This window comes from Somniosus microcephalus, chromosome 8, assembly GCF_052327205.1.
Source record: "Somniosus microcephalus isolate GS21.2 chromosome 8, FLI_Smic_1.0, whole genome shotgun sequence".
NCBI classification, from domain to species: Eukaryota; Metazoa; Chordata; class Chondrichthyes; order Squaliformes; family Somniosidae; genus Somniosus; species Somniosus microcephalus.
This window is the reverse complement of record NC_140994.1, coordinates 211,986,281-212,011,494: the sequence shown is the minus strand read 5'-3', so window position 1 is coordinate 212,011,494 and position 25,214 is coordinate 211,986,281. Positions and strand designations below refer to the sequence as shown.

Here is a 25,214-nt window from a genome sequence, read left to right as displayed (position 1 = left end):
TCTGCTTTCAGTTGAACTTGTCTCTATTTGATATCCCAATGAATGAAACAAAAAACTTAATGCTGAGTAGCAATGGGAAAATAAAAGCAGCAATCCACAATATTCCTCAAAATTGAGTGCAGTCTTACAAAGCCTATATTATTCAGACATGTTAATATATAATGTAACTATACGAGTCATTTAAATTATAGGTTTTATCATACTTCATACTCTGTTTTCACTATAGTCCCAGAATAAAATCAACACTATTCTTTATATGGAAACCACTGAAACAATTACTTTTTCCAATTCAGCAAGGGTTTTGTACTTCTTAGGCTCTGTACCCACTAATATTTCCAGGCTAATTCACAACAAGCTGTACAAACCCAGGGCAAAACCATTTCAAAATGATCTATTTTAAAATAGCCTCTTGAAGTGGTTTCAAATGGATAATTAAAGCATGAGCCAATTGCTTTCATGTGAGCACATGGGAAAAACTCATTGAAGTCAGCTCCAAAGTACATAAAAAGCAAACAGGCTGCAAACTGAAACCAAAAGCTTCGCTGCTGACTGAGGTATATTAAGATAGTGATCCCATTAATTGAAAAATTAGCTTCCTGCCTTAAGCAAACCTGTTTTTTGATTGGTGGAGTAACAACATGGTTCGTATTAATCATTAGAAATGGGTGACCTGCAAGTGGTGCTCTGAAGCTAAGTGTGATTCCTTGACGTGGTAAAACATGGCTATGAGCAGATAATGCTCTTACTCACTGAGTTACACATTTCAAGTCATTCCATTGTAAGGAGGACACTGTGTGAAGAGCTAGGAGTTTCTTGAAATAGAATCATAGAAACTAACAGCACAGAAGGAGGCCATTCGGCCCATCGTGCCTGTGCAGGCTCTTTGAAAGAGCAGTCGTGCTTAGTCCCACACTCCCGCTTTCTGTCCGTAACCCTGCAAGTTCCTCATCTTCAAGTACCTGTCCAACTCCCTTTTAAAATTATTTATGGAATCAGCTTCCACCACCTTTTCAGGTAGAGCGTTCCAGATCCCGACAACTCTCTGAGTGAAAAAAAATCTCCTCATCTTCCGTCTAGATCTTTTGCCAATGATTTTAACCACCCCTACACCAGTGGGCGGGAAATTTGAAACTTTCGCCAGGGTTGTCCCCGGGGAACTCTCTGGCGGCCAACTACAGAGCATTGGTAATATGGAAGGTCTGCGAGCAGGTCATCCGCCTGACACCATTCAGCAATATGCATCGTGTAGGAACAACCGGCAGGGAGAGTAATTAGAAAACGGAAGAGACAAAAAAAGGAACGATCCACTCAGTAACTTTATTGAAGTTCTTTCAGATAATATATTAAACCCAAGGCCCCATTTGCCTTCAGATGAATATAAAAGATCTCATGGCACTATTCGATGAAGAGCAGGAGTTTCTCAAGTGTCTTGGGCAACATTAATCGTTCAACCAACACCACTAAAACAGATTATCTGGTCATTTATTTTGTTCCTGAAAGGGGAGGGGGAGGAGTGACCAGTAATGGTCCCTGCTGGGGAAGGGGGAGGAGTGACCAGTAATGGTCCCTGCTGGGGGAGGGGGAGGAGTGACCAGTAATGGTCCCTGCTGGGGAAGGGAGAGGAGTGACCAGTAATGGTCCCTGCTGGGGAAGGGAGAGGAGTGACCAGTAATGGTCCTTGCTGGGGAAGGGAGAGGAGTGACCAGTAATGGTCCCTGCTGGGGGAGGGAGAGGAGTGACCAGTAATGGTCCCTGCTGGGGGAGGGGGAGGAGTGACCAGTAATGGTCCCTGCTGGGGGAGGGGGAGGAGTGACCAGTAATGGTCCCTGCTGGGGGAGGGGGAGGAGTGACCAGTAATGGTCCCTGCTGGGGGAGGGAGAGGGGTGACCAGTAATGGTCCCTGCTGGGGAAGGGGGAGGAGTGACCAGTAATGGTCCCTGCTGGGGGAGGGGGAGGAGTGACCAGGAATGGTCCCTGCTGGGGGAGGGGGAGGAGTGACCAGTAATGGTCCCTGCTGGGGAAGGGGGAGAAGTGACCAGTAATGTTCCCTGCTGGGGAAGGGGGAGGAGTGACCAGTAATGGTCCCTGCTGGGGGAGGGAGAGGAGTGACCAGTAATGGTCCCTGCTGGGGGAGGGGGAGGAGTGACCAGTAATGGTCCCTGCTGGGGAAAGGGGAGGAGTGACCAGTAATGGTCCCTGCTGGGGAAGGGGGAGGAAGATCTAGCCTGATTTTACCCCTTTTTCCACCACTCTGCACTCCCCCCCCCCCCCCCCACCCCACCACATCGCCGATTTCAAGCTTCACACATGAATAGTAGACATTTGGGTAAAGTACCTGAGTGCTAAGGAGGCTCATGGAGCTCTACACAGTTAGGGGTCAACAGGAGTGAAATTGGTCTTTAGCCGTAGCCCAAAACAGGCGATAGCAAATCGGCAGCCTGTTTTACATCCTGAATGATTATCTTTTCCATGGACATCAATTGAAAAGATAATCAGGCGGGTTGTACAACGAACGGGTTGCCTATTTGCTATTGCCCAAGACCATCTTCGCCCTCAACACCTTCAGGCGAAGCAGGGAGGGGAGAAAATTGTCAGGAAAACAAAATAAAGAAAGGCATTTTAAAAAGGAATATGGATAGCGGAAAGCATCAGAGCTGAGTGAGCAGCAGTGGGCTGACAGTGTGATCTTATAGATGGGGGTTGATAGCAACATACTGCAAATCATCTGCTTAATTCTGTTCCAGTTTGGTCTTATTAAAACCAGAAGAAGCACTAACAGAACCGTGGGAAGATTATCAACTGCTACCCATTCCATTTAATTTGGAAAAAGGGGCGGGCAGCACACAGAAACTGGGGAAAGAAAATCCCCAAATCACCATGAGCCTACAAATAGTTAGGGGGGGGGTGCCTACGCAAATTTGAGTTCTATGCCAGTTGTAGGATCCCATTTTCAATTCTCGGTACCACTGGGTGGAGTATGTGCCATGCAGTGGTGCCAAACGTTGACTGGTCTAACCAGGGATCCTTAAAGGGACCACTGCAGAGGCCACACAAAAACAGGTACTATTCAGATTTAAAGGTGATTTTTGTGGGGTCAGAAGTAGTGCTCCTCCAAAAATCAAATCCTCATGATGCTGACCCTCTACAGCCTTCCTCCTCCCTCCCCCTACATTCACCTACCAGGACCGGACAAAATCTGTGTCGGAGCCACCAGATTTTTTTATAAGGCAAATTTTTCGGCTCGCTTATAAAATGTCAATTTTGAGACATGTTTTTTGGCAGGGGCCCTGGCACTTCCCCCAACAGAGCGGGTGGCCTCCCCCATCTGGTGGGCATTTGAGATTGCTGCTAGTGGCATGGATGTGTGCCAGGACTATTTAAATGAGGGAACCTCCCCTAACCCAAGAAAGTCCTGCAGGGCCGGCGACAGAGGCTCCCAGCAGGCCGATGCTGATACTTATGCTAGGATGAAAGGCTTGCAGATTTTTGACCCCCTTATGCCTTTGTGTCGTGTGTTTGCAAACAGTGGGGGGAATAACTTTCTGAGAAGCCTGTCAGTGGTGACACTGACGATTACAGGATCTCCCTTGAAATGCTTGTTCATTTGAAATCAGTTTTGCAAATTCAATATCAATGAATTGAGTGTTTGTTCCCAAATGATAGATCAAAGCAATAGATTTACATTCATTTGAAAGAGAAGAATGACTTTGATACAAAAACTGCAGCAGGAGAAAGAAATATTGCAAACAAACAAGAATTTGGCTTGCAGCCAAATTCTCTCAAAAGGAAAGGTGAATATAAATATCCCCCTCCACCAGCAGCATGGCTTTATTATGATTATGCCTGAGTTTTGATATACAGTTAGTGATTTAATGATTAATGACATCAGCCCATTTTGAAATCTTTCTCTGTGTGCATAAACTGTTAGAATCACATTGAAAGCCATCTGAGCAGCGTCACAGCTTTTTGCTCCCTCCAAACTTCTCTCCCTCTCTGTGGTCAAGCATGTGGTCTCCTCTCAACATTTTCCTACAACAGCATTGCTGAGATCAGGAACTCAACATGCGAAGGGATTGTGGCTGCAAACCCACATCCAACCATTCTGAGATACACGACCTCAAAGCACCAACCCCCATTGCACTGTCGCAGTAATATTTTCTTGAACTTTATTAAATAGCCCACACCTAATCATTGTCCCGGCTCAGACATGAAAAACAATGATTTGGCCAAAGTACCTGTCGGCCCCCTGTGGAAGTATATCCCAGCATGCATCATTATCTTCAGAACAGGAAGGTAAAGATCATGGACTCAGCTGATTATAAGGCTGATAGAATTAACGGCAGATTAGCTAACTAGATGGAAAACTGACTAAGTAAAGCACAAAAAGTTGCTAAATGGAAAAAAAGGGCTGACGGGGGAGGGGGCAGTAACTAGTGACGTTTTGCAGAGAAGTGTTTTGAATTTCCTGCTGTCATGCTGATATAGAGAAGTGCATTTCAATGTTATAAAATTTGCTGATAACATTAAGCTAAGTAACCAGGTAATGAGTATGGAAAGATTGATAGTATTTAAAGGGATCTGGACCAATTAAGCAGATTGCCTCAGATGGATTTTAATGTAGATGAATGTAAGTTTATGTGAATGGGAAGAGGAAACATGAAATGTGTATATGGTGAAGCGATGGTCCATTAGCAAAGATGGAACAGGAAAAGGATTTGGATGTGATTATTGAGCACCCACTGAAAGTTTCCAGTCAATGTGAAGCTGCTGTCAACAAAGTTAATCACGTATTAAAATGCATCTCAAGGGCACATATTTTTTTTCTTTTTATGCCAATTTTCTCCTTTCCTCCTCGACTCCTTGCTGGGGTACAGCCACATGGGCATTGGTCAACCTCTGGTATCTCACCCAAATGACGCTTCGTCATGTGTGAACCTAAGCAGTGTCCGTAAACTATTTAACTATGGTGGGCACCACAGCTGAGGCCTATTATGTCTTCCCCCAACATCCAGTCACACACACTCCCTGCAAGAACAGAAACCATGGCTGACTTCCTAACCTAGGACACTGAGGACAAATTCTTTGGCACTCCTACCACCACCCTGACTCCACGTTCAGCAAAGATTGAACCTGGGGCTTTCTTCCTTTATATGCCTCAATTACTCACTGTCTTAACCAACTAGGAGACTCCAAAGTTCTAGTAAATAGATTGTAACCTAATAAAGAATGTAAGTGAGGTCACATTTGGAACACTATAGGCAGTTTTGGACACTTTGGGGGAGAAATTCGGTATAGCCCCGTTTGGGGCGCTAAAACTTTGAAAGTTGAAAATGTAGCACCAGGCACTAATCATTCTCGCCTCCCATGAAGTTCAGTTGTAGCGCTCCAAGAGGGAAGTGGCGCGCTAAATCAAGCATCAACCACTTCTCTTAGGGTGCTAAAGTTCGAGAGCGGGGCGGTAGCGGCAGAGCGCTAAACAATTTCGAGCGCATTGTAGACGGCACTCTTTCATCACAGAGGCTGCTTCCCTCACTTAAAGGGAAGGGCCAATGATGCTGTCCAAGCTAGTTGTCGTCCGTTCTGCTTTGCAAGGCGACCTGGGCGACTGCCATTGCAGCCCCAAACACTCTCACAAAGTGGAGGGCTTGGATGTCTTGCACCAATTAAAAATTAAAAACTTTGCACAGGCACCAGACTGGTGCAAATAATAAAGGTTGCACAAGCTGAGAAGCATTCCCTTTAATTACCGCTCCCGAAGCAGCCAGCCGAGTTCACAATGCCTTCTCTTGCACAAAAATTTTCCATCCGGGGCGATAACGGGCGCTGCGCACTTTATGATGTCACGATCTGCGAGGCGCTATAAGTTAGCGCCAGCGCTAAACCGGCACTGCAGTTCGCGGGTGTCGCTGCATTCATCACGCCCAGGCACTAACCCCTTAGCGCCCCATTAGCGCCTTCGCCAGGCACTAATGGGAGGCACTAACATACCAAATTTCTAGCCCAAAATTTAACTTTAAAAGAACAATGATGCATTTGAGAGCATTCAAAAACGCAACAAATGAACTTTGGGTTCTTATGAACACAAAGTCACAAACTGGGCTTGTTTTTGTTGGCAGGTGGCAGAGGGGACATGATCCTGGTTTCTTAGATGCTGAGAGCAATGGAAACTGGACTTAACTGGGCATTCTGATCTTCAGGTTATATTTGTTGCTGAATTTGAGTTCAAAAATAGAGAGAAATCAGCTGAAGCAAACATTTTGGGACCAACATGTTCATAGTTAGAAAACCTCAGGTTTAATCAGCAAGCCACCTTTGGAAGGAACAACTATACAGTAACTATTGAACACAAATTAAGTAACTAATAAACATTCACAAGGTATATTGCTAAAAGAAGTTGATGTGCATCATCAGCTGCATCCATGGTGTGTCTTTCCTTGTGGAACTCTAGTCACTATGTGACGTAGACAACTGAAAGTATGTTCTATTTTTGTATTGCCCATCCATACAGAGAGTAGATGATGTGCTCCCTGCTCCAAAAATGAAAAGTGACAGCATGCCTCACATCAGAATTGGAGTAAGCCAATGTTAATATTTTGCTGCTTAATTGGGCTGAACCTTAGAACTCACTGAGTGGATTGGAACATTGAGAAGTTCCCTTTCACTTCTGGGTTTGAATCAAGTCAATACTGATGGGAGAGTTCTGTGTGAAATAAATTTGGAAAAGTCTCAGGCTAGTCCTTAGCAAGCACAATCCATTGCTTTATCCTACACTTCTGAACTTCGGGTTAGGCAATTCTGTTAGGATAGAGTAGAGGAGGTTTTCCCGTGATTACAGGAGTTTTTATGGGGCAGAGTATTACATAGAATTAACAGCACAGAAACAGACCATTCAGTCCAACCGGTCTCTGCCGGTGTTTATGCTCCACACGAGCCTCCTTCCACCTTACTTTAACTAAGCGCGTCTCAATGTAGAAGGAACTTTATACTGCATCTAATCCATGTCATGTCACCTGGAAACATTTGACAAGGCACAGTAGAAGTAGTTTAAAAACAAAATCTCGTGCCAAGTAAATTACTGTAAAGGCAATGAGCATCACTGTGTTCCCAAATCACTGAGGTGTTGGATGCATCATGTCAAAATAGTGTTCACCTTCTCAGCCCCAGCGAATAGTGTCTGAATTTCTGATTTGTTTTGTCTTTCAGTCAAACAAGGTTCCTGTGGTGCAGCCATCCCATGCAGTCCATCCCCTCACACCTCTCATCTCCTACAGCAATGAGCACTTTGCCCCCAGCTCCCACTCGCCACACCTTCCAGCTGAAATCAACCAGAAAGCAGGTAAGAGGATCAGCACTGCTGATTGTCATTGTGGCAATGATTTCCAGGATGTTGGCACTGGTGATGAAACAACAGCTGCAATGGTGGCATATTTAACATTCAGAGTAAGAGCCAAGTTCAGCTCCCAATCTCACATTTCAGTGGAGAGAGAGGCAGTGCAAACCATTCCAACCATCTTATCAGTGATCTGAAGGAAACAATCTACTGGAGCGTGCAAACTTACCCCATCAGCATCTTCCAGGTTAGATAATCCCAGTTATTGCACTAACTGAGCCCCCTTTTTCCCCCAACCCTTGCTGAAAAATCCCCAATGCAGCCCCCTTTACAAGGCAATGAAAAGAGCTCCCTTGAGTAATTAGTGAGTAATTAGTGTGCTCCTGTGCCATCCAAATCAGAGGGTTCCATCCCTGGCATTGCAGAGCTAACTGATCTCAGCCAGGGTGCTTGTGATTGGTCCCAACGTTCTCAGGCGAGGAAGAAAAAAAACTTTCCAGGGTGTCATCTGGTAATTCCTATTGGGAAGTGCACATGTGTGGAAATCTGGTGTGGAAAACATCTGACCCATGGTAAAAAAGCCTATCATGCACACTAGCCTCACAGATAGACGGACCAATCAAAATTTAAAACAAAGACTCAGGGACAGCCATGGAAAAACTTGCTCTAAAGTGATTTTTCTAAATTATTCTTGACAAAAATAAATGCCAGCATCTTTATGCATGAAACCAGCACTGGGTGTCAGACAGTGGTTTAACCTTTTCCTTCCCAAGCAAGCTAAAAGCATGCAAATGAATTAACGAAATGTGTGTTTGTGGTATACTTGTATCAGGGATTTGACCAGAAATAACAGTGAAAAGGCAAAGTGATCTTTATACTGTGAGTAATATCTAAATGTCAAGTCAGGTCAACGTGAGACCGAGGTTTGTAGTCTGTGCTACTTAAAGAAGTTGTATCATCACGTTTGGGAGCATTGTGGTCAGTAGTTTGTGTTAGAACTTGGAGTTTACTCTGAAAACTTAGTTGGAACGTTGCTGCCACAGTTTGTATCAGAGGGAACATTCATTCTGCACCCAATCCTACGTTCATTGCTTGGGACTTTCTCATTGCATTCCTTCATTATTTTGATGTTCATTTTTAACATCAAACTTCTATGGTGCGATTTTAACCCTGTCTACTTGGCAAAAACCTGAACATGAGTTTTAAAATTGCCCGGTAGACTTAGTGACTGATGTCCCACTCCCTTACAGCTTTCTTCCATTTTAACCTGCTCTTCTAAGCGGGAGGGAAAGTCACCCACCGGAAACCGGTGGCAGGGGCGGGGTTTCCTTCTTTTAATATGCAGATTGGGCTCCAATGACATCACTGGGACCTGATTGTTATTTCAACCGGTGCCATGAGCAGGGAAGCCATTGTAGCGTTCCCGTCAGGGGAACCTAGTGGAAAGAGACGGGGCCAGAAGAGGCCAAAATGGGTAAATTTTTAACTCTTGTTGTCTTCCTTGCAGGGCCAGGAGAAGCAGGAGTGCTCCTACAGGCCCCACAAGGAAAGTTTAGGACTCCCCTGCCCTGGGTTCCCCCTCCACTTCCCCCCCCCCCAAACCCGGGAGTTAAAATCGCCCAGACAGCACACTGCTGAGGTCAGGATGGTTTATCGCCCACCTCAGCCTGCACCCACCTGATTCTCGCCCTGAGTGGAACTCAGGGGGTGGACTGTCAGAAGCAGTTAGTGATGTGGTGGAAATTAATCACATCACTGGTCTCATCACTGAGTGCTCCTCTGTACCTACCATGATTGTCTTGTAAGATACATTACAATGGCAAAAATTCCCCTTAAATGGATGGAGTTAGGATGCAGATCAGCCATGATCTCATTGAATGGCAGAACAGGCTCAAGGGGCTGAATGGCCAACTTGTTCCTATGTTTTATAACTGGAATATGCCTGTATACAGAAAAACAGCAACCTTGAAACAATATCTTAGACGATAACTTGTACAACAGTAAAACTCAGTGTGCACATTTTTGGAATGCTTTTTCTAAAAGTCACACTTTAAGGCCTAGAAATTCAGTGGCCTGCGCCACCAGTTTGCGCCCAAAGAGGGCTTTTGCGCCACTGGCCACACCTACCGCGATATTTAGCGGGGCGCTAATGGCAGCGTTAGCCTGTAGCGCTGCGCCACCACCGATGACGTCATCGGTGTGCGCAACGCCCCGCTATCGCCCCGCTGTCCATATTTGGTCGCGCCCGCCTCCTCTGCGCCGGCCGCAAACAGCGACCGGTACACGGGGCCTACCTGTGGCGGTAGTGGGGCGAGTTAAGGTGGAGGTGCGGCCAGCCGCTTTTTCGGCGGCCGCCTGCCCGCACCTCCGTCCCCGGCCTCCTACACCCCCCCCCCGCGGCATTGCCGGCTGTTTCCCGAGAGCCCGGCACTTCTCCTTGGTGCCGGGCTCATTTGCCGGCACTCGCAAGCGGGGATCGCGCTGTTGCAGGCACCTCCCCCTTAACAGTGGGAGGAAGGCCTGCAGTACCGCAGCGTGCCGTGCCGCAGCGTGTGGCGCTGTGGCACTTTGCGCGCCGATATTCAGTTTCAGCGCCCCAAGCGGGGCACCGAAACCCTTGTTTAGCGGCCGGCTTCCACTTAGGGCGCTGAAACTGAATATCCCGATGGCGCAAGTGGCTCCGCGCGCAGCGGTAATTCCAGCGCCCAGGCGAGCTGGGCGCCCCAAACTGAATTTTTAGCCCTAAGACTATTGAAAACCATCTTATCGTGGAAGAGGGTTCCCTTTGCCATCTTTGATATTGGCTGCTCATATACAGGAAATTTGTCTTGTGAGTCAAAAATTCCTGCATGCACCCTTCTTAAACTTGTACAAAAGTAGCAATAAATTAGTCATTAATCTTAAAGGCACTGAGTGTTCAAAGGTCAGTAAAGCTGACTGATAGCCTTGTGCTACAACTAGATCCTGGTGTGGAGCAGTGACGCCATATTGTGTTGGATTTGAATGGGCTAAACTGTTTCATGTTCAGACACAGATTGGAAGTTTAAGTGATTATAGGTCATTTAAATTTTAAAACAAGACCAGATAACAGTCATATTGTATATGGCTCTGCCTATGACAATGGTACAAGGATAGCCATTAACTGACACAGCAATGCTGAAAACTTTGACCTTTCATCATCTATTGCACAGAAGACATGGCATAATAATGGCCCATTCAGGAGTGAGGACACATAACTTAGCATAACAAGTTAAAAAAAAAGATAATTTCCCTACCACCAGCTGTTGAAGGAGGTGAAAGGAGCACCATTATGTGCTGTGCTTCCATATGTCACCCGGAATGATGCAGAATTATTGGAAATGGTCCTGTCATCGTCATCTGCCATTTAACGGACGTGCATCCTGGCCAATATCTGCTACGTATGAGGAGTACCGCGCTGAATAGGAGGCTCTAGACAGCAATCCTCTCTTTACATTGGTTATTTAGGAACATAGGAACAGAAGTAAGGCCATTCAGCCCCTTGAGGTTATTCCGCCATTCAATTAGATCATAGCTGATCTGTACATCAACTCCATTTACCGCATTTGATCCATATCCCTTGATACCCTTACCTAATGAAAATCTGTCAATCTCGGTCTTGAAAATTTCAATTGACCCAGCATCCACAGCCTTTAGGAGGAGAGAACTCCAGATTTCCACTACCCGTTGAGTGAAAAAGTGTGTTCTGATTTCACTCCTGAATAGCCTAGCTCTAATTTTAAGATTGTGCTCCTTTGTTCTGGATTCCCCCACCAGAGGAAATAGCATCTCTGTATCGAATCCTTTTTATCATTTTAAGCACCACAATTAAATTACCCCTCAACCTTCTAAACTCAAGGGAATGCAAAACAAAACTAGTGCCCACTCCTGATGGCCCAATCAAATTCTACAGCTTATCATAGAGGAATGCAGATGATGGTTGATGTTTCCTACACGTAAGAGGACGTGTTCTGTGAATAAGTTACATGCATGATAAAGAAGGCAAAAAATATAGGGTAATCTTCCATCACTGGGATGTACTGAAATTAAAAAGGAAAACGTGTAAGGAAACTGGGTTGCCCAATGGGTTATTATATTGGCGGTGATGCCATGCTCCCAAAGGAGAAGCTATTTTTAAAGGGAGCGTGGGTCAGAGATAGGGTTACAATATTATAGCTCTGAGTCCCCAACCCATTGTGCGCAGCTCTCCAGTGGACTTGCGGAGTCCCCAGAGAAGGTCAACACATTCTGAGTTTGAATCCAATGTGAACAAATGGAAGGAGGTTTTCCAACCTATATAGCCCACCTATATATCCTACCCTAAATGAATAAGAATGCTGGCCCTGAAATTCCACAGGGAATTCTATCATTTCTGAGAAGGGGAAGTCTGAAAAATCATTTTCATTGTAATGCTTTTGCAACACAATGATGCACTTTGATATGATTTATGTCAGTGCAAGCAAAAAATGTTTTCTCAAATACTTTTAACATGAAGATGAACATGAGATCCCTTTAAAAGAAAATGAGTAAGGAGAAATTGGCTAATGGAACAATCTAACAATTGAGTGTTATAGGTTTTCATTCAACTCAGTTTAAAGTCAATCAGCCATACTAATGATGCTGGTCATAAATCTCTCTCTCTCTCTCTGTCTTCCTCCCTCCCAGATGACTGAGATGACTCTTACCTAAACTGCAATCTTATGGTACGGTCATTTACTGAACTGTATGAGTTTTTTTCAGTGTTCGTTTCCAAATTTTTGACGGTGCTGACCAATGTTCCCTGTAATTTTTTTTGTGCAGGAGCCCTTTAACTGGCTGCGCAGCCCATTCAAATCTTTGCGCATTCCTTCTAAGTCCACGGTTGTGTTATGCTCAGTTCCAAGGTAGGATCTGTTCAAGAGATGCTGCTAATCACAGTCCTCCCCTCGTACTCCCTTCTCCCTCCAAAAACAGCTCCTGTTTTTGAATCCATGCTTGGTGCTGGGAATCAGGCAAATTTTACCCACAACCAGACTGCAGGTTGCTTTTCTTCAGTCTAATAGTTTAATCAGTCATTATGAAGTTTGCGTTTTATTGAGCTACCTGGTGTCATGGTTGTCCTGTGTGACACAAAAGGAATAAGGGTATCGATGCGCCCCAATGACCCAGTGGTTAAATACACTATATGGTTCATGAGTCATACAGACCAGGGAGGTTCCAGGTTCAATCCATGGTTTGTGCTGATTCAGCTGACCTCATCCAGGGCAGCAATAGGGACATTACAATTAACCTCAGTGTGCCTTGGGAAAAATGAACGAGAGCTCTTGTTTCTGCTCCTGGTCGATATCCGCTGACCCTTTCAGGAAAGGTTGTATCTGTAGATATCAAATGAGGACAGGAACATGCTCACTTGTAATGGCCTCCATGCCTGAGTGGCTTGCCAATGTTCACTGTCTAGGATTACACGTGAAGAACGGTCAGTTGGATGTACAGCTGTCAGTACCACTAGAAGCAACTACCTTCATGAGTCAGCACCAGCGCTCCCGTTAAGCTGCGCGGCCGCGTGACCGCTCAGTGGTCTGGAGGTCCTATGCAGGCCGCTCAACGGCTTACATCATTACATAAATTTAAAACAGAAATAGACAGTTTCCTAGAAGTAAAGGGAATTAAGGGTTACGGGGAGCAGGCAGGAATTTGGACATGAGTCTAGGTTCGGATTGGACATGGCCCTGTGGGTAGCGGAGCGGGCCCAGGGACCGTGTAGCCTGATCCTGCTCCTATTTCATGTGTCTAATTCTGTTAGATTCAGGAGATGGTTCTGTGATAGTAGATTGGCGGTTAGGAGCAGATCAGCCATGATCTTATTGAATGGCGGAGCAGGCTCGAGGGGCCGATTGGCCTACTCCTGCTCCTATTTCTTATGTTCTTATGTTCTTATTTTCAAAGGGAATAATTGTGCATGCGCAAAGATTTGAATGGGCCGTGCAGCCAGTTAAAGGGCTCCCACACAAAAAAAAATTACAGGGAACATTAGTCAGCACCTTCAAAAATTTGGAAACAAACACTGAAAAAAACTCATACAGTTCAGTAAATGACCGTACCATAAGATTGCAGTTTAGGTAAGAGTCATCTCAGTCATCTGGGGGGGAGGAAGACAGAGAGAGAGAAAAAGAAGGATAATAAGAGAATATTTGGGGGGTGGGGGAAACATGCTGGAAATACACAACAGGTTAGTCAGCATATGAAAAAGTGATATTTTTGTGGAATCCTTAATTAGAATTAGAAAACCTTTCCTGCATTGCAAGTTGACCAAGGAACACTGGCAGTGGTCATAAAAATCTCTAAGGACTTGATTTCTCTGGCCTCCCCCCCCTCCCGATGGAGGGGGAAAATATAGTTAGATGAGGCTATTTTTGGGAAGTAGGGGCTAAGTATAAAAGAACCGAATGGGTTAACGTCCTCGCGTGGTTCCTGCTTGTACGGCTCAGAAATGAAGAGTACAATGCCAGAAGACGCTATTGGCTTCCAAGAAAACCACAGCAAAGAACTGCAAACAACTGAAAATAAAACCACAATGTGTTCCGCACGCTAATCTTTGAGAACATGGAGGATTCAAAGTGCTTTATAAACATTTCAGAGTATTTTCGTCTGCAGCAAGCCAACAGTCCAAAACATTTTGAAGTGTACATAGGGCAGTTACTTTGAGATGTATGTATCAATACTAAGCAGTATTAGAGCTCCCCCGCCAACTCAATGGGTATATCCATTACTTGGTGCCGTGCTGAACCATACAGAGCAGGAAGGTCCCAGGTTCAATCTCTTGCCTGTGCTGTCTTAGCTGATAAGGCTAGGATGAGGATAAGGGTGTCCCTGATTTGGGTGGGTGGGGAGGAAACCGCAGTTTCCATACTGGAGTGACCCCTGCTGGAAAGCACATATGTGCAGCTATCGAGTGTCGTCATGAGTCACGTCAGTTGCAGTGCCTCTTCACGGTCAACTAACCTGCCAACATTCACTGTCTAGATCCATACACATGTAGAATGTTTCCTTGCATAAAGTACTGGAGAGCCGTTGGCAGTTGTGGAACTGTACACCAGCATCATTCAGGAAGGATGTGAACAATACTAGGGACACAATATGCTGTGTGTACTAATTAAGGGATTTTTAAAATCTAGCTAATTAATATAGTTTGATGTTTTCCTTATTTACCTGTAAAAATAGCATTTCTTAAAATAAATTTTGGAATGTAAAATAAAGGTTGAATAAGGGGAAAAAAATTAAAATCTACTAGCCCTGAATGTATACCACAACTTTTTAAAAGATTAACAGACACCATTTTCCCACTGAAAGATTGCCAGAAACCCAGATGTAACTCCATGATCCATACTCCCAGCCGAGAAGCTGCACGTGAAGGAAACATTAGTCAAAGATAGGGCTACGACACTGTAGTCTTCGTGTTCCTTGCAAGTACCACTTCATGCTGGGAGCAGGAGATTGTGGAATTAGCCTATATATCTGAGCACATGTTTCAGTAGAAAGTGGGATGTGTTGCGTCCGTTTTTTGGGTATAAAATGGGCGCAAATAATACCAATTCAGCAGTGGGACGGCCTGCGCCCAATCTGCGCCGGTGTACGTCCCACTGATAAGTTCATGGGACTTATTTTTTAGGCATCAACAAGCGTTAGGCCCCTTTTAATATGTTAATGAAGGGCCTAATGCATATTGAAGGAGCCTCTGCAAAATTAGTTACCGATGAGCAGGGCAGGCTCGACCACTGCCACGATCAGGAGTCTTCAACAGCCCCTGTGACGGCCAGTTAAAGGTAAGTGTGATTAATACGTTTTTTTCATCTTTCTGTGGAGCCAGAGGATTGCTGCTGCTGAAGCAGGTGGCCCAAAATGGACTTTTCTTGTGGGGTGAGCTGCCTGTGTAGGTGTAACCAGTGCCAGAATATGTATATAAGACCGAGGACCAATTTATGGCCCAGACTAATTTCTACATAAAAAAATAATTACAGAGACATAGAAAAGTACATGTTGCATGTAAGTTGATGTTATAGCTGAAAAATTATGTTACTGTATATGCAACATAATCTTGACTTTTGTACAGAAGGTTGTAAGCTCTTAAATGTGTGTGGTGGGTAAAGGTTTGTAACTGTCAATTTTTATGTTGTACAGGTTTGCATAGGTCCCCTCCAGGTCCTGATCTGGCTGCTTTCTATTCTCTGTCTCCTAGTAGTGTAGGACAGATCACCCCTGCAATGGGCTGGTAAGTGATGCATCACAATATCTGATCTGAAGATCCTCCATCAGAGTTATAAGAGAACCAAAGATGATGGGCGGTCTTTGTGCTTTCACCACCTGCTCCAAAAAGAAAGCGAAAAATAAGTTATGTGCCTACTGACCTCAATAATCTCTGAGATTTTCAGTGATGGCTGTCATTTTAGATTCTACTGGACTTCAGTGCTGACCCAAAGACTAATCCAGTTCTTTGAAAAGGGTTGTTACTTGTGGATTCAGAAGAAGATCAAGTGGGGAATAACACTAGGGCACTGGGCTTTCCTCACATCCATAGGTGGCTGTGTTCTGAAAGGAGTTTATTTCATTTGGGACTTAGAGAAAGCCATTATGATAACAGTACCACTCACAATAATATGGAACAAGAATGGCGTCATTAATAAAAAAGCATTAATATTCCAGTTTTCTTTTGGACTCGGTGATGATCTGTTGGTTGAAACTGTATATTAATGTGCCTTTGGGGGAAAGTAACTTAGTTCAAAGAGTGATTATATTCTCTATTAACCATGGTCCCATTTACATTGTAAAGTTATACATGGAGATGCCCAGTAATATCTACAAGACTAACGGAATAATGAATTCTGAAAGTGTCTTAAGTTTTCCTTCTTTAAATTTCAATTTAAGAAGGTAACAGTGCAATTAGTATCTTGAAGTGAATCTGGCAAGATCTCCATTCCATGGTGCACCTGGCAAGATCTCTGCTCCCGGGTGAATTTGATACATGGTTTGTATCGTGATGGTGTCAGTGAGCACCTGGTTTGACACCAGAATTAGTCTTTGATTTGCCCCACCTGTCTCCAGGCAACAGAGCACACTTTTTGACTATTTCTCTCTCCACGGATGTTGCCTGGCCTGCTGAGTTTTTCCAGCATTTTCTGCTGTTATTTCGGATTTCCAGCATCCGCAGTATTTTGCTATCGTAACAGAGCACACTTGACTGGCTGTCTATAATTATTGCAGCAGAGTCTTCACTCCAAGCAGTCTTTCTGTAATTCATGCCAATTAGTTATCAATAATATTCTTTTTATTTTCCTTAATTTAAAATTAACAATTCAGTTTACATATACAGTAGATGGGCATTTTATTGCTGTTGCTGTCATTTTCTTTCATTATATTCAACGCCGTGCTGACTCAGCTGCATCACTAATTCATCAATTTATAACTGTACAACACATGCACAATAAGCAATCTGTCATCTGAAGAAGGAACCTCAGAGATTTCTCCCGTCTGTGCGAGTTATAAAATCCAGTACTTTGGATTATCTGAGTTTGTTGTCATTATTCTATGGATTATCTATTTTTAGTAAAGTCAATAATACTGTTCAGAGAATGGGATGGAAAAACTTTTTTTTAATGATATTTTACTTTTGTCTCCCTTCCCTCATGCTCCCTTTCTTCCTTCATGTACCATGTACCACATACAATGCCTAGCAAGGGTGGAAGTAGGCACGACGCTCCCTGGCTTCTGCCTACACCACACTTATAATGGCTGCTAGGAGATTGTACAATAATGGCATGTTGGATGGCAGGAACACACCCTGTAGAAAGGCACCTGGCCTCATTTGGCTGCTCCTCTGGACAGTATGGCTGGTTTCATTAACTCACCACATGAGAGAAACTGTGGGTGTTTTATGTCCTAGCACCCGGAAATGTCCTTTGGAAAAATAAATCTTAACTGGAGACCACCCCCCCCCCCCAAAAAAAAAGATATACTTATATAGCACCTTAGCACTAGCTCAAAAACATCTCAAAACACTGCAAATACGCTGAATTACCTTGAAGTGCGCTAACTGTCAGTATGTAGGCAATCTTGTGTAATCAATTCTATTTGTGCATATTGTGTGGGGCTCTCTTGCTCTGAGAAATATTGTGCATATTTCAATTGCACTGTGTCCACAGCACATTCAAAAGTGACAAAGCAGGATTTATCCTGCGCCGTACTGAACAATGACAAAATTGGCCTCAAATATAATCTGTAAAAGGGCTTTATCTTCATGGAAAAGTGTTTGCTAAATGATGCTTTTTTACATAATAGCATAGTAAAATTCTGTACACAGCAGGAAAGTTTACTTGGATCCAATTTTGCTAACCTTTCATAAATTTTAAACACTTCTATCATATCCCTTCTCCTTCTTCTCTGTTTATCACAGAAACCACAGAAACAGAGGCCATTTCGGCCCATCGAGCCTGCACCGACACATATCCCACCCGATCCCCGTAACCCCTACACCAACACATATCCCACCCTATCCCCGTAACCCCACGTATTTAATCCCCCTAACACTAAGGGTCAATTTATCATAGCCAATCAACCTAACCCGCACATCTTTGGACTGTGGGAGGAAACCGGAGCACCCGGAGTAAACCCACGCAAACACGGGGAGAATGTGCAAACTCCACACAGACAGTCGCCCGAGGCCGGATTCGAACCCGGGTCCCTGGCGCTGTGAGGCAACAGTGCTAACCACTATGCCACCGTGCTACCTCATTCCCTTAAATTTTGGGATTATCCATGTCAAGATGCTTTTGAATTTGTGCACATTGATTGTCATCGTTTGCCAGTACTTCTAATTTAACGTTGTCTGCAAATTTGGACACTTTAGACATAATTCCTTCCTCTAAATCATTAAAAAATTATAAACAACAGTGGCCCAAACGAACCTCTGGCACGCCACTGTTAAATGACTACCAACTAGGTACCTGCCCATGCACTACTACTTGTTGCTGTCTACCAACCAACCATTTGCCAATCCATCCATTTTAATATATTCCCATCTATCCCATGTTCTAATGATGTAGATCACTCTGAAAGGCATTGTCCTCCTTTTCTCCTGTTGCTCACTGAGTAAATGAACTGACTGGGGTCCGGAGCCAGGAAAGCCTAGGTTTGTTTACTGATTCTAAGTGCCCCTGAGGTATGGAGAGGAAATTGTCACAGGTTTGCCATCTAAGTCACCCCCCTCCCCCCCACTTTAAAGTGTGCTCAAATGGTTGGTGGGTGAGAACAGTAATAGTATCTGTGGTACTTCAAGATTGAACCCCTGACGACACTCACTGTTTAGCCCCACAAATGAAGAATGAGCATTTGGGTCAGATACCAGAGGTCGCTAGCATCCATGGGACCATACACCATCATAAGTCACAGCCTTCAACAGAGGAAGAGAGAAAGGGGAAGAACATGAGAAAACTGCCCCAAACTCCTTTTGAAATAGGAATCTTACAGCCACCAGAGAGAGATTATCATCCCATCATTGGAACCCAGCACCCAGGGGTGAAAGAACAGTGTACCAATTCACTAAACCATCCAGATCCCTCAAAGTTAAGTTTTTACATCCCAGTCTCTTCAAATCTATAAGGAAGCAAAACAGCAATATCAACACTTTACTGATTGGGTACCTGCATTGATGAGGTGCAGGCTGTCTTTGTTAAGCTCATAGGTAAAGGCTGTAAAGCCTAGCAGCTGATAGATCCTTTTTTCCCCTGATCCCAGGCAAGGTCAGTCTGTCTATCCAATTACATCATGTGGATTTAGACAACCTTACTCCTCAGCGCTTCCACCCAGCACTTCCATATCCAGGTAGGTACGGGCTGTGTGAGACTAGCGAGCGGCAAAGCCAGTCTCACAGCTTGCAGCTTCTGCCAAGACTTGTCCAGTAGGCACCGCGGCAACAGTTGGTGATGCGATTCTCGGGATAGAACTAGCAATGTGCTGAACCTGGGCCTCAGTTCCAGTCAGCAGTCACCTGTTTGAAATTGCTGTATCTCAACCAATTTAAGGTGGCTGAGCTCTGATGAGTACTGAGCCCTAGGTATTGCTTTACATGTGCCCTCACTGTCTAATAACAGGATCGTTCCCCAGTATTGTGACACCAGAGCATTGTGCGTTTTGTTACATCCACAACTGGCGTCAAAACTTTTGAAAATGTTACTATTTTTCTAAATTAAATGTTAATGTTTATTTGTCATCAGATACTATATGTAGATAAAAATCAGAACTAATGTTGCACATGATCCTTCTACACACCTGAATAATGTGCACCTGATAATACCTAGCCTGTTGTGCTTGTTCATAAGAAGAACAGCAATATTGATGACTCACTGGTGGAGAACGATCCTATAAATGTGGTTCTGTAATCGTGTGTTTACAAAATGAGATGCACTGCACAGTAAAACCTGGTGTTGAATTTTTTTAGCCCTCAATCCCACTGATCTCCTCAGCCACATATGTTCATCAGCCAAGAAGGGGGAGTGGAGGGGGGGATAGCTTGACCTGTTGCCAGGTTACTGTCAGTGACGCTCTGAGCTGCGGCTGGGAGGCATGTAATGGTGGCCCTCTGACAATAGTCCTCCGGTGTTTTTTTCCCCAGAGTAGCACAGCTGAGATCAGCACCAATGAACTATGCAGGATTAAATCTGTAGCCCCACTGCAGGTCAAGTGTGTTGGTAGTCCAGTGCTTTCCGACACTGCTACCTCTCAAACACAGGTTAAATTCAGTTCTCCCAGCTTGAAGAGGTCAGGGAAGTAGCATTGCAATGTTGTAGCCCTAATCTCCAACCTGCACTCTCTTTGAGCATGGCTGCTGGCTGGGAGTGCGGGACTGCTGATCTCACCCTTTAATATGTTGTTGTTTTCTCACACAGAAAGGAAATTCAGTAAAAAAAAACAGAACTAATCAAAGAGCAAACCTTTTCTTGTTAGCTGTCAAATCTTTGCTGAGATGATGTAAATCACATTGAGATACATCATCACATCACTTGTGTTTGTCATTATCAGGATTATTGTGTCACTTCTTCCTTCCTAAACAAAGGATTTGCCGGCGTTCCCTTGCTAAAAACTCCAGATAGTGTAGAACTGAGCTGTCTAGACCAGGAAGATCCTACTTTCAATGTCTGCTTTGTGCTGAGTTAGCTGATCCTCAGCTGGGGTAGTGCTAGTGAATTAAAATTGGTCTCAATGTTCCCAGGCCAGGAGTGGGAAAAATCAGCCAAGAGTCTTGTAGCTGATTGCTATGCAGTGACTACGGCTAAAAAACCACATCCATGTAGACAATGTGTAGACACATTTGGCTCATCTGTGCTTCCCCCGCAACCCCCCGAGGATAGACTAGCTTGCTGATACTCATATCCAGGCTGACACATAACGGGTAAGGTACTAGAGAAATACTGGCCCTTTAGAACCTTATCCCAGCATCAGTTAGCACCCTCAGGAGAGGGGAGAAATTGGGAAGACAAAAAATTTCCAATTTTTTTCACAAAGTAATATTTCTTTAATGGAAATGGTGTACTTTAGATTTTTTTCCGTTAAATTCTGTTATGTCAAGGAATATTCACTTCTCTAAGAGTTGCCTTTGATTCTCAAGTATAACTGGACCAAAATTGTTTTCATTTTTCATATAATTATCATGGAATGGGACACCTCTCTGTTTACTTAATTATTATCCAATTTTCCACCAGGGTTCACTGTAATTGTCCTTGTTGCTTTTATTTTTCTAAGGTGTATCCATTTTTGTCCGTGATTCTTAAGATTATGACTTAAGGTGTAAGCCTAACAATTATAAAGTCTTTGTGGAAAAGACGAAGATTCCATTCATTCTCTGTGGAATATGTGTGTGTGGCAGTGAGGCAGTGATATCTGCCCACCACTGACTTTCATTTCTGAAGTCAATTGGAATTAACTATGTCCGACATGCCAGTTTATATTGGCACCAGTGCTGAGACTGTGATAGCCACTCTGTGTTACTACATGAAGCGACCCTGGTTAGACCACCCTTCTCAATGGGACAGATCTAAACCAAAATTTGTGTGATTACATGCACAAGATATTTGTGTATGAAGAAGATATATTAAGGCATAAATTGTGAGGCTCTGCTGTTGGTACAAAGAGGTAGAAATTCATCTTGGCCATAGCACAAAATCGACGGTATTGCATCAGCCATGTGTTATACACCTCACTCGATATTCAGTTCTATTGAAGCCAATGGGGGGCGGGGCGGAGGATTATAACGGGCGGTCCATGCCCATTTTGCACTACCGCCCAAAACAAATTTCTTCCCCAAAGCCTCATGAGACATGAATGTAGGATGCAGAATCGGGATTACAATGCTGTGCTCCTACCTTTGACCCATGTTTATCAAAGATCTGCACCAGTAACAAAGCCTCACAATTTCTACCCTAATTTGCTTTCCTGAATTTTTTTCTGTTTCTCCCCTCCTCACCTAAAGTCACTGACTCATGCTGGGCTACAGCTCCACGGGCACCAACCTCACCCAAGTGGCCATTCTTCATGTTTGAGTCCAGGCATGAGTGTTGGAAGGCTATTCAAGTGTGGGGGCATCAAATCCCACCCTGATCCTGACCTTGCCTAATCTCCAAAATGCTTCACCTTCCAGCAGGAATCACCTGATAGCAATTGGGAGCAAGAGGGGCTGATATTTTTTTTTCCGTTGTAATCAGTTAGCCCAGCACAGGCCATGAACTGAACCTAGGATAGCCCAGTATTGACTCGCTGAGCCATATTATTTTTGAAGTGATAATCCACTTTAGCCTTATTTAATCGACAAAAGTTTGGGAACTGTAATTCATTGGCCATGTGTCCCAGTTCTATCCACATACACCCAATAACAATTTAAAAGACAATTCTGACAATTTGAGCTGCACAAGTCACTGTGGAAGATATAACACCAACATAACTACTGTGTACTGCTTGTTTGCAGGTTTTCCCATCCTCTGGTGCTGGGCCCTCCAGGCATGCACTCTACAGGGATTCCCCATCCTGCCATTGTGAGCGCTTCAGGCAAACCCGACATGAATCAGTATGACAGCGGGGTCAGATGCATGTAAGTAAAGAGGCTAAAAGTCTAGTACTGTTTACGCGTGCATAGTTGAAAAACAATGATCCCAAACATTTACCCCACACTGGGTATTTAGTATTAGCTTTTATAAAACATGAAAATTATCTGACATCTGCCTTATTAGAACTATAGTTACATCCCCATGAAGCAACTTGCAGGTGATTTAATGGTGTGTATCAGAAAAGGAATGAAAGGCACCTTTTACTAAAACAACCACAGATCTCTGTGTTCTATAGTAAGAAAGAGAAAAAATTGGGCAAGTGACCTAAGCTTCCCATTGGCTATCTTTGCTCTGTTCCATAAGACCAAGTCCACTAGCCAACTATCCAAGATGGCAAGAAATAGGTGATATTCTCCAAATATTGGCTTTTTTAGGGGCTAGGTTGGCTAGACTATCTTGTAACAACAGTAGGAGACCACATTATTATCTCAATGTTCTTACTCACACTGTTGTATTTTATAAATAAACATTCTGTGATCTTTTAAAAAGACCGCCACCTTCTTAAAAATTCTTTTTCATTTATTTACAAACATGATGCAATGAGATAAGTCACACCCCCATCCACATCAATGGGGTTGTGGTGGAAAGGGTGGACAGCTTTAAGTTCCTCGGAGTCCACATCACAGAAGAGCTCTCCTGGTCCCTCAACACCTCCTCTCTGGTGAAGAAGGCCCAGCAGCACCTATATTTCCTAAGGAGGCTGAAGGGATGTAACCTGTCACCCCTGATCCTCTCCAACTTTTACCGCTGCACTATAGAGAGCACCCTGACAAACTGTATCACAGTATGGTATGGTAGCTGTAGCTACTATGACCGGAAAGCCCTGCAGCGGGTAGTCAAAACTGCCCAACGCATTACCGGCACCCGGCTACCGACCATAGAGCACATATGCCAGAAACGCTGTCTACGGAGGTCACGGTCCATCATCAAAGACCCTACCCACCCCAGCCACAGTCTGTTCGCCCTCCTGCCATCTGGGAGACGCTACAGATGCATTCGCACCCGTACGACCAAATTTAGGAACAGCTTCTTTCCTAGGGCTGTCATCCTACTGAACTCTACAAATAAACTCTAAAGCCTGCACATCTGCCAATGCACTTTATTATGGTTATGTTTATGTTAATATACTACAAGCCAACTGTATGTTGAATGTTTAAATGTCTTAATCCAAATGTACACTCTCGGGAGCCGCAAGCCTACATTTCGTTGTACTGCACTTGTGCACTAACAATGACAATAAAGTTGATTTGATTTTGATTTGATTTTAATTCATGTCCAAGCGCATTGCTGTGTCACTTGCAAAGAACATTAAAGTGGCATAAATGACACAAAGTTCTTCTAGTTCTTCTCCTTATACAAACAAAAACATGGTTGCTGTACACTTTTTCATGACAACACCGCCCCTTTAAAATTTATGGATACACAAAAAGTAAATGATGCTATTCAGACTGAATGCCTTTTCTTCAGTTTTCTCCCCTCCTCTTTTGTAGGCGGTGACTCATGCTGAGATCTGGTTCCGTAGGTGATGGCAACTCTCCAGTGCCTTGCCTAAGCAGCCATTTACTCACACATGAACCTAGTGAACAGCACCAGCAAAAGTTTTGACTTTGGAGGCCCATCTTTTCGTCATCTGATGACCACACACCGACACTTCCAGCCGGGGCACTGGATAGTGATGAAGAGAGGGAACCATGATTTTTCCCTTCTTAGCTTGGCGACATTGAGGCCAGTTGTAGCACCTCTCACTGCCAGCTAGGCTTAAATCAGCTAACTCAGCACAGACCAGGGATCAAATGGAAGATCTCCTGGCTTGTATGGCTCTGTAATGGGTGGTAATTCTATTCAGTAGGGGATCAAGGGAACTCAGCAGACTGAATTTCTATGGGTAACACATACTTTTTCAGAGGGAGGGAGAATAAGGCTTTAAAATATACACTTAAGGAAATTGTATATTTAAATTATGTATGTATAAGGAAACTGATTCACAGTGCTGATGTGCTTCATAAGGACAGACAGAAGATAAGGATGATTTTGATTTAATTTAGAGTCACAGGAAAGTGTGAACCTGGAAATAATTATCCTCTTGGCTATATGGAATGCTAAAGCAACTGGTGCTTATAAATTACGTAATTAAAGAGCTATGTTATATTTGGCACTGTATGAATCAGACTCCAATTTGGGATAGAAGTTACTAACAGATGCAACACATTAAACAGACAATATTCCTTTATGACTAGAATTAAGCTACATTCTCCATCTTTAAATATCCAGGTATTAATGTGCAGTTAATCAAGGAAAATAGTAGCTGTGGTCTGGTAATGAAGTCCACCTTCTCCACCATTTATGGGGTCTATTTTCGCCATATTCCCGAGAATAGCTTGCTCCATAAACTTCCTTCAAATGGAGCCACATTGGCCACTGCTGTATTTGAACCATAGCAGATCATGTGCCAACAATAGCATAAACTTTTTTAATGCTGCTTTACAATTTTTTTTTAAATTATAGCAGCAGATGCGATCATCTATGCAATAAGGTCATTGTTACAGTTCAGGCTTTCTCCTAAGACTTTCATTGAATGCTTCCCACAGAAAGGGGGTTTTGATAAGTGGACTAATCTATGATTATGTAGGAGATTATGTCGGATGCTTACCGTGTTCTCCTGTTTTCTCTGAAGAATGATAAATATCACATTGCCAGATCATTAATTTTAGTCTAAACTGGAATTATTTACTAGATAA

The 25,214-nt window shown here is 43.8% G+C and overlaps 1 protein-coding gene across 5 annotated transcripts in view; it reads left to right on the top strand.

The window, feature by feature from the left end:
• tcf7 (transcription factor 7) overlaps positions 1–25,214 on the top strand; it is a 220,318-nt gene that overhangs the window by 165,093 nt on the left and 30,011 nt on the right. For all 5 annotated transcript variants that reach the window (XM_085995690.1, XM_085995692.1, XM_085995687.1 and 2 more), the window contains 4 exons: positions 7,204–7,336; positions 15,506–15,596; positions 19,115–19,201; positions 22,338–22,460. In XM_085995690.1, coding sequence (XP_085851816.1) covers positions 7,204–7,336; positions 15,506–15,596; positions 19,115–19,201; positions 22,338–22,460 — 434 coding nt within the window. The remainder of the gene's footprint in view (positions 1–7,203; positions 7,337–15,505; positions 15,597–19,114; positions 19,202–22,337; positions 22,461–25,214) is intronic.